This window comes from Nipponia nippon, unplaced genomic scaffold, assembly GCF_047370975.1.
Source record: "Nipponia nippon isolate SJK-2023a ecotype South Korea unplaced genomic scaffold, ASM4737097v1 scaffold_6, whole genome shotgun sequence".
NCBI lineage: Eukaryota > Metazoa > Chordata > Aves > Pelecaniformes > Threskiornithidae > Nipponia > Nipponia nippon.
Window position 1 is genome coordinate 81,838,407 of NW_028262380.1, and position 12,166 is coordinate 81,850,572.

The 12,166-nt window shown below is 55.1% G+C and overlaps 2 protein-coding genes across 6 annotated transcripts in view; both read left to right on the forward strand.

Moving 5' to 3' along the window:
• The first annotated feature begins 2,999 nt into the window (after positions 1–2,999).
• On the forward strand, positions 3,000–4,686 carry UTP3 (UTP3 small subunit processome component). Its single transcript, XM_087737188.1, has one exon. It carries the CDS (start codon positions 3,043–3,045, stop codon positions 4,615–4,617), a length of 1,575 nt encoding a protein of 524 aa, XP_087593314.1. The 5' UTR covers positions 3,000–3,042; the 3' UTR covers positions 4,618–4,686.
• Positions 4,687–9,579: 4,893 nt separating this feature from the next.
• RUFY3 (RUN and FYVE domain containing 3) overlaps positions 9,580–12,166 on the forward strand; it is a 56,319-nt gene continuing 53,732 nt past the window's right edge. For 3 of the 5 annotated variants that reach the window (XR_015699883.1, XM_087737176.1, XM_087737177.1), the window contains exon 1: positions 9,829–10,145. Coding sequence is in view for 2 of the 5 variants with exons in the window: in XM_087737176.1 (XP_087593302.1) it covers positions 9,839–10,145 (307 nt within the window). In the remaining 3 variants the exon portion in view is untranslated. Of the gene's footprint in view, positions 9,694–9,828; positions 10,146–12,166 lie in introns of those variants that run through there. The other 2 variants (XM_087737183.1, XM_087737181.1) reach the window with 2 other exon arrangements.

Consider the following 12,166-nt stretch of genomic DNA (forward strand, 5'->3'; position numbering starts at 1 on the left):
TGATGTGGAGCTCTCTTCCGAAGCAGCAGCAAGCTGTTCCCTGTGCTCCGTCTTTTGCAGAAGGTTAAAAATAAGCCTGGCTAACCGTGGGGGGGTAGGGGTGTCTAGCTAAAGCACTATTTGTTTCAGTCGCCTTGTTTGTAACAAAATAGGAGATGTTTTAGAAATATACGCGAAGGGGGGATGCAGGCAGCAGAATAAAGCCCGTGCAAAAGAGGCTGCTTCTGGTCTGTTTTGCTAAGCTGCGCTGATAAAAGTACAGCCCTGGTAAAATCCAAGCAGGGGCGTCCATGAGTATTTTCAGACCCGAAGGGAGAGGCTGAGCAGAATGATGTTCTGTGTGATTCTGTTGATTTCGGTGGTTTTCCCTGCCTGCCGGTGCTCAGCATATCTGAGTTTCGGTTGCTAAATCTACACGTCTGCATACAGTCCCTTTGGTCTGTATCTGGTGGCCCGAGAGCTATTCTTAGTCCCACGCAGCCACCTGTATGTCTCTGAGGATTTCTATCTAGATCGCAAGCTCTTTAGAGGAAGATTTGTTTTATGGACTGTTACTTTTATGGCCTATCCCCTTTTTACTGTGTGGCATGTTGAATGACCAGAAAATGATCTGGGGAAGCAGGGATTAAAGAACTGTGGCAGTCTGGCAAGGGGCTGGCAAACCATCACCCCGGGCTTAAATTCTGGGCTGAGCGGGGAGCCAGACCGCCAACCTCACGGCAAGGCAGAGGCTAGCGGAGGAATAAGGGAGAATTTGAAAAGAAATGGGAACCAGCCCCATAGTCTCGGTCTCCTTGCACTTGTCCTGTGCCTCCGGTTGGCCCTGGACAGGCTGAACTAGGGTTTTCCCGGTAGGAAGCTGGGCAGGTGCCTGGATGAAGTGAGGCAAGAGTTGTGTCTTTGTGCGTCCTTGCTGTGCTGGGTGAGGCGTGGGGAGGAGGACAGCCGCACCGGGGCACGGGGTATCTCCAGCTAACACGCCGCCCGCTAGCAGCCTGTCCTACAGCTTTCTTTCCCCCGCATTTCTCACTCAGAAGCAGAGAAAAGAGGGGATTAAAACAGACCTGCAGCCATGGCTGATTATTGTGTTGGTAGCGGTGATTCCACTGATGCTTACAGCAAACCGGTGTGGTTTGGCTTGAGCAGTCCCTGATAACGGGATGAACTACCTCACGTTAGAGGCCATCTCCGGCTTCACCAGAAGTGGATGACATCTTCAGCAAGGCCTGAAGGAGGTTCAAATGTCTGTAGATGCTGTTTCTTCTCTGCTCTTGGAAATTAACCGTGGATTGTGAGACAACATGTCAACCACATTTACATCACGGAGTCCAAGGGGAAGCCGGTCTCTCTTTAAGGCTCTGAATTTTGAAAGGGCAGACTTTAGAAAAAAGAGAGCGCTACGTTGCGAGGGCAGTTGGACGGAAACCGTCAGGGTCAGGGACACGCTGAAGGCCTGGCTTTCTGCAAGGCACGCTGGCAAAAGCTATCTGGAATTTTAACCACGCAGAAATTGGCTGCGGACTTCTCTGGCTGGACTTCACACAAAAACCGGTAGGATTAAGCAGGAAAATTACAAAGCCTGATGGGCAGAGATGGCTGTCTTTTAGTGGCCAACTAGTATAAAGTGAGAATTTCCACTGAGGTGTGGCTAACAAAATAAATGCATTCTGTGTCTCACTTAGCAAGCCCAAGTTATTCTTGTTGCTCTCTCATACAGGCCTGTATCCAGGGGAGGTGATATCTGAAAATCGGCACGGACAGATTTGGAGAAAGTGTGTTAGTCTGAAGCAAAACAAATTTTTGGTGCAAGAGCAAATATGGAAAAGTTTGACCCAGAGGTGACTGTGGAGAAGCTGAGCCTGGTCTGCCATCAGGCCTACCAGAATCCAAGCCAATCACCCAGAAGTGAGTGAAGTTGTGCCCCCCCCCAGCTCTGTTTCAGTTAACTTTAATTTTTGTGTGACATGTCTTTTTCCACAAGAAGGTGGCCAGGAGTATTTATAAATAAAGCTGCACCTGTGCTGCGGTGAGAAAACACCACCTGCGCTTGCTCTACACAGAACTCCTCTTGCTGGGACGCGTGGCTGCTTAATTTACCAGGCTCTGGGTTTCTGAGCTCGGCCTAAACTCGGATCCAAGGAGCACAGCGGACGGGGAAGCAGCAGCAGCCCGGCTCTGCAGCCTGCCTTCGCCTTTCCGCCCCAAGGCCGATCCGCAGCCGCGTTCCTGCCGGGAGATGCCTGTATCCCTGTAAGGATGCCCTTGGGTGAAGGGAAGGAGAGTTAATACAGGTACCTCAGATGTGTCCAGGGAGGTTTTCACGTACTTTTTTCTCCCTGAAACTTTGGTCTGGGGGTAGGGAACTGAGTAACGAGAAGTTTCGGTTAACAGGGGACAGATGTCAGCTGCGTTTTCTGTCTTGCTTTTTTTTTTCCCTCTCGTCGTCGTAAGGTTACTGTATGGATGGCACTTGTACGTGTCTGTGCTTTTAGGTGAAGAAAAACCCCCGAGGAGGGAAAAAAACACTCTTTTCTTTCTATATGGCGCTATTCATTGCCGACACCTGCCACGAGCGAAAAAAAATCCTCGCTAAGCGGCTGCTCGCGTCGCGCAGCTTCTTACGGATCTGTGTGACTTGACTGGAAATCGAAGAGTAGAAGCAAACAAAGCTAATAGGAGAAGTAAACAAATATAAGAGTAGAAGTAAACAAAGCTAAGAGTAGAAGTAAACTCAGTTATGCTCCAGAGCTGGAGGGACGCAATCTATACGTCAGGTGCTTCACCGAAAGGGACCACGCGTGCCCTTGCCGCGATCGCAGTGGGATCCCTTCGGAGCACAGGGCTCGGCGGGCAGCCCGACCCTGGCGGTGCCTGCCGGGGCCAGCGCCGTCCAGCGCCGGTTGCCCAGCGCCTCCCGCCACCTCCGCGGCTCCGCTCGCCCAGGGCACGGCCGGAAACGGAAGTGGAGCTGCGGGAAGCGGAAGAAGGGAGGCGGGGCCGGCGGCGGAAGCGGAAGCGCGGCGGGGAAGCGGGAGCGGAGCCATGCGGACCCGCCGCGGCACCCTGCTGCGGCCGCCGGCCCGGGCCGCCCAGGCGGAGGATGGCGGGGAGGAGGCGGACGGCGGCCCCCCGGGCCCCGAGGACCTGGCGGAGGAGGGGGAGGACTTCCACGAAGCGCAGTTCCAGGCGGTGATGGCGGCCCTGGAGAGCGGGGAGGAGGCCGGGGACAGCGAGGAGGAGGAGGAGGAGGAAGTACTGGGGCTGCAGCTGCCCGAGGAGGACAGCGAGGAGGAGGAGGATGGACACGGTGAGGAAGAAGAGGAGGAGGTGCAGGGGCTGAATCTTTACGTGGACCACAGCGCAGAAGAGGATGGAGAAGGGGAGGAGGATGAGGATGGAGAAGGCGAAGAGGAGGAGGAGGAGGAGGAGGAGGAAGATGGGGACCTGTCCATGGAAAGCGACTTGGAGGAGCGCCGTCAGGACACCCAGCTCCCCCACGAGCTCTCCTGGGGCCAACGCAAGCAGCTCTACTACGACACGGACTACGGGAGCGGTGCCCAGGCCAAGGGCAAGCGTAGCCAGCAAGAACTCGATGCTGAGGAGGAGGAAGAGGAGCAGGAGGCTCAAGTCATCCAGAGGCGGTTGGTGCAGGACTTAGGGGAAGACGATTACGGGCTGGAAGTGATCCAGGGCTATCTGACTGAGCGGCAGAAAACCCACGACAGCAAGGGGCAGAAGATTGACAAAGATTTGCAGGCCCTTTCCAAGAAGGAGCAGCTGAAGCTGCTGAAGCAGGAGTCCCCCGAGCTCCTGCAGCTGATCGAGGACTTTGAAGTCAAGCTAATGGAGCTCAAGGACGAACTGCACCCGCTGCTGCAAATGGTCAAAAACGGCACGATCCCGCAAGGGAAAGGCAGTCGCTATTTGCAGACCAAGTATCATCTCTACTTGAATTACTGTGCCAATATCAGCTTCTATCTGGTTTTGAAGTCCAAGAGGGTGCCGGTGCATAGTCACCCCATCATTGAACGGCTGGTTGCTTATAGAAATATAATCAACGACCTAGCTGTGATAGATGAAAAGTTATCCTCGCAAGTTCGTATGCTTTTGAAAAACTACTATGATAAGAAGGAAGATAAATTACGGAAGGAGAAGAAGTTTTCACTGTTCCTCCCACTGGATGTTCACAAAGACCAACCAAAACGTGCTCCTGCGCTTGCTAATGGCCGGGCTGCTGCTGCTGAATCGTCAGATGAGTCGGAGCTGGATGAGGAGGCTGCCCTGAAATACTACAAGATGATGGAGGAGAAGTTGAAACTCAAGAGGAAGAGAACTGAAGACCAAGACACGCTTGAAGAAGAAGAAGCAGCGGTGTTGGAAGGAGAGGATCCAGATAAAAAGAGAGGGGTGACCTATCAGATGATCAAGAACAAAGGCCTCACGCCCAGAAGGAAGAAGATCGATCGCAACCCCAGGGTCAAGCATCGGGAGAAGTTTCGGCGGGCCAAGATTCGCCGCAAGGGCCAGGTCCGCGAAGTTCGCAGGGAGTTGCACAGATACGCCGGAGAACTGTCTGGCATTCGCGCGGGAGTTAAGAAGAGCAGGAAGCTTCAGTGATACTTATTTTTCTCTCTTTCTGAGAGCTGCCGTTAGCACTACTGAATCCAATAAAAATTTGATAAAGAACGTTGTGGCTTTTATCCTTAAGAAAACTGGGGGTGGGGTGGGGTGTGTTTGTGTGTTTGTTTGTTTTCAGAGGATGCTTTTCAGAAGGTGCCACCTCTGAAAGTAGCACGGGGCCCTTTCCTTACCCGACCTGTGTGTTAAGGCGTTTTCCTCTATGGCGATGCCGTCGTCTTTCCGTACTGTACGTCCCGGCTGTGAGAGGCTGCAAGGGATGTGTCAAGTGAAGGGAATGAATCGGGCTGCGCGGGACTGATGGGGAGAGCGGTGGGCTGGAGGGCCCGCCCGAGGGAGGGGAGGATGGCATTCGTGCGGCCGTCACTGCCTTCTCCTCCTTTTTACTGTCTTCTGCTCCCTCCTTTCTCTGTGTTCAGCTGCAGAATGAGATATGTGCGGCTACGGTATTTTCTCTGATTTGTGTTCGGATTAACTCCTTGTGCTCATATGTTTAAGCTGCTTTTAGGCTCCCTTAAATCTTCTGAATTTGTAACTGAGCAGAAAGCTATTACTTAAATCCCAGGTGGCCTGAGGTACTGCTGCCTCTCCTGAATTCAGTGAGAAGCGAAGCGAGGCCACTTCTGGATTTCACAGTTATATGGTCTAAGTTACATATCTATATATAAGTCATATCTGTGATAAATACATTCACTTCATCTATGATAAATATGGTAACTGTTGTCTGCTGCTACAGGTCTAACATAGCATCGATACAGGACAAACGGGTAAGACGTAAGGTTGCCTTCAGTCTGAAGGTAAGCTTTCAGAATGTTGTGATTACTTCCACACCTTCCGGTGGGAAAATACATTTAACCCCCCGCTGAGGTTCTTGCTGGGAGTGGCCAGTTCCCCGTTCAGGCTGTAAAGGAGAAATGGCTGATCCAATTTTCTTAAAAAGTTTAACAAAGGCTGCCTCAGGTGAGACCCGCACTTGCACCTGGGACAGGTTTTGGGGAGCCCGTGCCGTGATTTGTGTACCAGCAGCATCCGAAAGGCATTCCTGTCTGTTCCTATGTGCGGTCACTTAGGGGGAATAATCGTCGTGTCAATCGATGCTATTCCGTGTTACGGAAGCACTAGTGCATCTAAGTGGTTTGGTCTGGGGTTTTTCTGTGCGATCGGCTCGGGGGAAACCAAAATACGAGCGTGCGTTCTTGGACCTGTGACAGGCTGGATGCTCTCATTCAAACACGCGGGTGCTCTGCTTGTTTCCTGCGAGTGAAACGTGCTTCCACAGGTTTTGACGTAAACCTTCACAGCCTAGGCCTGTTTCTGCCGGGAACGTGCTCTTCATTGCTGACTGAAGAATGTCTTGTTAATTTTCCAAGCTGGTTGTTGAAGGGAGAGGTAGAAAAACAGTAAACTTAGGGTGGGCAGATGGGAATAGAAGTAAGGAGACTTTTTGAGGTCCTTAGATATCCCGGATCCATGGGATATGGAGCTATGCATGACGATTTTGGCGGGGACTCTGATATGGTAGATAGATATCTAGGACAAAATAGCAAACCGACAAGTTCTGCTGAGTTTAATGGCCCTGCATTTGTTTGCCCCCTGCTGCTGACAGGCCAAACAGCAGTTAAACGCTGCATAATAACAATTTTTTTAAATTGCTCCACAGAAACAGGCTACAAAGCATTGGGAGTCGATCCCCCCCCGTGAAACTGCTTGGGAGATCTTTGCCTGCCTGCAGAGCCGCGGCACTTTGCGTGGCAGGGGGTAAAGGAAACTGCGGCGAGGGCCGGAGGAGTGTTGATGGCAGCAGGGAACAAAAACTTGGTGTTGCAGGTCAGGGCTGGGACTGGTAGCAGGTGTCTGTGTGGGAGGAGGACAGGCCGCAGGTAGGTGCAGGAGTCAGGAATCATTTGTCACGGCTTGAAGTGGCTGGGGGTGAGCCTACGTATGCTTTTCATGTGGCAAAATCCTTGCAAAGGAGAGGAGGGGTGTTAAGATCCTGGGACACGGAAACTAATGCAGGCCCGTGTACATAGCAAAAGGGAGCTAGGGCTCTTGTATCCCATCAAAAGCCGGAGAGCAAGACGAAAATCGCCATCTGGAGCCTTGCTTCTCCTGGTGAGCTGGGAATAGCCCAGCTCCTCGGGCGGAGGCCCGTGCTGAACCTTGGCCCTTGTTCTTCAAGAGGGTGACGGAGGCAAAAGTGAGGCTTGCTTGAAGGGGTCACTGAAGGTGTCATCTCATTTGAGCAGTGCTCCCTGTAGCCTGATGGCCTCAGGTGAGATGTGTAACTTAATACCTGTGGGATAATGATGTCCTTCACCTGTGCTCACTCATCCTCCCCTCCTGTGAGCAGCAATCCACAGCGTTAGCCGCTTGCTCTTCCCAGAGAGAAGCGCGTGGCTTTTAGCGTGTCCCAGCCTCACCAAGGAGGGAACTAGAGCTTTTCCCAAAACTACACCTTGTAACTCCGCGCTGGGATCACGATGGAGGCCGCCACTGATAATGCTGAGCTACGCTCCCGAGGCTTTGTGAAGAGGTCAATAAAAGGTAACACGCTGGGGGGGGAAAAAGCGGCTTAGGTGCTTTTTCTGGGGGGGGAATGGTGTTGCATAGCGGGCGTGACGTGGGATGCGGAAAATATCCAGCGGAGATGCTAACTGATCTCATTACTACAGCGCCTGCTCACGCGCTTTGCGCAAAAATGAAGGGCTGATGATCTTTCGTAGATCTGCAGGCAAGCCCTGAGCATCCAAGGCGGCTTTGTGTTCCCTTGAAAAGCTTTCGGCGGCTGGCCAGCAAAATTCTGGCAACTTCCATCTGAGCAAGAAATAAGGGAAGTAACAAATCGGCGTGCCGTTGGAGACAGGCTCCCCAGAACCGTTGGGGCAAAGGCTGACGGCGGGAGGGAAGGCAGCGTCTCGGCACGGCCGGCACGGGCAGCCAGCAGATGGCACAGCCCGGCTCCCCGGACCGCTGTGCCAGCCCCGTTTAATGAAGATCAAACCCGGCATTATGTTCAGTTGGTTAGTTCGGAGATTGGGCAAAGGCATAAATAGTTCTTTCCCATACGGCTGTATGTATGAGTGAGCATGGGAAGGCCGTGATTATTAATGCCATGGGAGAGGGGACACTGTGACATTGCTCTAAGAAATACTTCTTAGAGGGATGTTTCGTGCCAAAGGGAAATCCCTGGTGGTAAGTCGGTTTTGAAGATCCCTCTGAAAATGGACATGTGCGAAATAGGGGAAGGACCACGCACGATGGTAACCATAAGTGAAAAGCGGAGCAAGGTCACGGTTAACGTTGGGTTTTTTCTTTCTCCCAGTAGTGTTTCTGGAGAAGGCGCTGACACTGCAAGTGATGTGCTTCAGCCAGGGGATGGCTCCTGGCCTCCTCGCCAGCCTCCTGCTTGGCAAGCGCCGGCCGCCCTGCGTGGAAAGGACTGGCGGTGGGGTCTGCCGCAGCAGCACCTCGTGCGGGTTAGGACTTAGACGCACGGGCGACAGCCGTGCCTCACCGCGGCCACGGAGATACCCGTCCTTCACGTCCGCGCGCTTGGAGCGCGGTAATTCAGGAGATACTCGGTCCCCTGGGCACGTGCACGGAAATGATTTCTATTTTCAAAGCACATAGGCAGTGCGTAGGAAGCTCTAAGGAGAGGTATGAGCTGCTCTGTTGTCTTTATACACCTGGAAAACATAATCCTTGGTGGGTGGTAAGTACCCAGCGTAAGCCTGGCTTGCCTTTGGAAGCTGGGGCAGAAAAAGTCCAGTGGCAGAGAAGGTGGACAGTGTTTTCTGCATCACGACCTGAAATTTCTGTTTATAAAGAGTAAGAAAAATATATGGAGTAACTCGCGTGGAAATACATCTGCTGCTGCCTGAAATTTTGTCAAGGCTTTCCTAGTTGTCTTCCATAATATTCTATCAGCAACAGTCTGGATGCTGTTTTACTCTTGCTAGCGCTGGCAAACAGAAATTCAAACATTCAGATTGGTAAAATGGTTTAAAGCATCTGTTAAATTAGTTGCAACACGTTGCGCGACTCGGGGCAGCACTGGAAAAAGCGATCTCCAGAAGCCATTTGCCTTTACAGCTTGGCTTTTGCCATTTCTACGTGAGGTTTAAAAAGAAAGGAGCGACCTGTTTCAGCTTAACCTAAGTGCAGGATGTTCTTTATAAACTGGCAGATTTATGGTCTTTCTCTCTGCCCGTTGACAAAAGCACAGTCCGGGTTAATTGCCCTGCCTGAATGAGAAGTCTTTATTGCTGTCTTCAGACAGTCTCCCAAGCGAAATTCCCATCGGTATCGCCCGTTGGGTAGTTTTAATAGTAAGGACTATATGTGAACCTTGTATTGTCACCTCCTGTCGAAGGATCTGAAACCGACGCTATCTCCATGCGATCTCGCCCTCGGGAAGGCGAGGGGGAGGCAGGAGGTGGTGGGACAGGTTGGCCGCACGGGCAAGGTAAAGCAGGTGGGAGTCCGGCTCCCTCGTTGCTGCGGGAAGGTGGTTTCTTCTGATTAAAACCTGCGTTTCCCCGTGCGGGCTCTGGTCCCGCGAAGGCGATTCCCGGCGCGCGGGGCTGCTGCCGCCTTCCTTCTGGCGTGGTGTGGAAACGGCCCGTGGGACGGCCGGGACGGGACCGCGTCTGGCGGTGAACTGCCTCCCCACAGCCCACGCGCCGGGAAGCTTGTGCTCGAAGACTAGGTGGGCTTGTCTTCAGGTTATTCTGGCTTAAAGCGTGAGGAAGATGAATTGGTAGTGATGAAAAAGAAAGTGGTAAGGGTAGGATGGTGGAAAAAAAACCAGACCCTCTCAGAAGAAGGGTGGAAACAAGGTCCCCTCCGTACCGCCGGAGCCCCCGCACCTCTCCCAGCTCGGTTCTCCGTTTTTGGCCAGCCCTCCGTGGCCCGGCCCTCAGGCAACCCGGGCTGGGCGCGGCGGCCGGCGGCCGCAGCCCGGCCCGGGGGAGCCTTGCCCGGGCCCAGGGGAGCGGAGCAGGGCCGGGCCGCCGCCACCGCCCGGGCAGGGCCGGGCTCCGCGCCCCGCGGCAGGTAGGGGCTGCGGCGGGGCCGGCGGGGAGCGGGGCCGCCGGGGGGGAGGGCGGCAGCGGCCCCCCCCGTGGCCGCGGGGGCGGAGGGCGGGCGGAGGCGGCGGCCGCGGCCCTGCTTCCCGGCCGGGGCGGGGCCCGGGGCGGCGATGGCGGAGGCGGAGCGGGCGCCGCTTCTCCCGCCGCTGGCGGAAAGTTCCCGGGACGGGGCCGGCGCGGAGCTGCCCCCCGCCATGGAGCGGCGGGCCGAGCCCGGGGAGGAGGCGGCGGAGAAGGAGGAGGAGGAGGAGGCGGCGCGCCCTGCCTCGCCGCCTTTCTTCCTCCTCTACCCCGGCCATGGAGGCGCCGCCGCGCCGCCCGGCGTGTGGAGACCCCCGGCGCCCCGCGGCGGGGCCGCGCTGCCCGTGCTGGTGCTGAGCTACCCGGGGCCGGACGGGGCCGTTGGCGCCGGCAGCCGTGAGTAGCCGCGGGGCTCCTCCCCGGGAGCCTCCCTCCGGGCGGGGGGGAGCCGGTGGGGGGGCGGCGGCGGCTCGGGGCCTCCCTTCGCGCCCCGCCGCCGCCCGGGGCTGGGCGGGCGGGAGGTGTCGCGGCAGGGCCGAGGGCCGCCGCTGCGAGGCGGGAGGGAGCCCCGGGCTCCCGCTGCCCGCAGCCGTGCCCCTGAGGCGTCGAAGGCAGCCGGCGGGTGAGCGGCTGCGGGCAGGGATGAGTTAGCAGCCTGCGCTCAGGCTGCTGGAAACGGGGTGCCCTCCCCAAAACCCGGCAGGGCCGCAGCGGAGGGCGGCCTGCGGGGCGCGGTGGGGGCCCGGCTGCTGCCCTGGGACCAGGGACGGGGCAGCGTGCGTGCGAACCGGCCAGGGAAGCGACGGCGAGCGCGCCGGCAGCGGGCGGTTCGTCTGCGCGTTGGTCGGGGATGCCGACCCACGAGCTCGGCAAAGCCAGCGCCGCACGGACGCCTTCCTGGACCCTTTCCTCTGGGAAGAGTTTGTGCCGCCCTTTGACACCGAACAAGCTCTCCTCGGCTTGGGATGGAGCCGAGGGCGGGAAGCACCCGCTCGGGCTTCCTCATAGCGCTGGCGTGGCGAGCAGAGTTGAGGCGAGGGCTGCTGGACGAGGCTGGAGCGCGTGGCCGCGTGCGCGCTGGCGTGGGGCGCGTCAGGTGGGAAGCGCTTCGTAACGGGCTTCGTAACGTTCTTGCGGTGTGTTTGGGTGAGCCGGAGTACCGTGAAGTAGTTGTTGCGTATGCTTTAAAAACAAATAAAAACTACACGTATGGGCGCATCTGGAACAGACCTTCCCTTTTCCACCCATCCATCTTGAAAGTAGGCAGTAGCTTCATCTCCGGGGCTGGGGCCAGGGCGTGGGCGACCAAGCTTTTTGCTTTGTCTCCTTTTGCCTCCATCCCAGGTGAGCCTTCATTCACGCGTTGGCCGATTGTTTTGGGGTCGGTATCTTTTTTTTTTTTTTTTTCATTTTCTTGTTTGTTCTTTTCCCCTTTCGAAGCCCAGGTACTTACTTAAGGCATTACTCAGCAGAGCTGGAACCCGTGAGGCAAGAAGTCAATTTCGGTGGTGCCGGGAGCAGATGAAATGACCGAGCCTGGTCTGCAGCTCGCTGAAGGGCTGGCTCTGCCTGCGCGCTTGTGTCCGCAGTCCAAACCTCCCTCCCCGACGAGCTGTCGTTTAAACTGATAGCTTCCTCTCAAAACCTTCTTTTTTACTTTTTTTTTTTCCCCCCTAATCAGGAAATCTTTACCCACTGTAGCCCTTGTCACGTGTGTGCAAGGGACCGAGCTATTTCTGATAGAAAAGAAGCCTGTGAGAACAATATTTAATCTTTAGCCATCATGCTTTTTCTGTTCAAACTTTGTTGTAAGAAGGCTTCTGCGTAGATGTGGCGAAACTGAGGCATTGAGATGAGCACGTTTGTTCGCAAGGAGTTAGTGCGAACACTCGTCGGTTGAGCAGCGCTTTATTGTGTTAGCCTTCCTCTGCAGTGACTTTTCATGGAAGCTTTGTGAAAAAGCCTTATAAAACGTATATTAAAGTTCCCTTCCTCTTTTTGGTCTCGGAGGTAATAGCTGCCTGTGCGATATCGTATGTCAGAGCCCGCTCCGTAACTGAGTGACTGATGCAGTGACAGCAGTGGCCGAAGGGAACAGGAATCATATTCTGTTTGCATACTGTCTTGGACTCTGTCCTGGGTCGAACCCTGTCTGTAAATCAATTTTTTCATCATCACTGGTTTGTTTGGTTTTGTTTGTTTGTTTTCCCCCCGGTTCTCATATCTGAAAAAGCAGCTTTCATTTGTTCTTCGTTGAGCAGCAGGAGCAGCGGATTCAGCTGCAAAGTTTTGCTTGTTCACGGGCTGCTTTGGATTTTTGGGATCGTGGTTCAAGCGGCGGGTAGAGCTTGGCTCTGGCGCAGAAAGGGTGTGTGTTTGGCTGCTGAACTCCATCCTGGCTACCGGCAGCGTTTCTG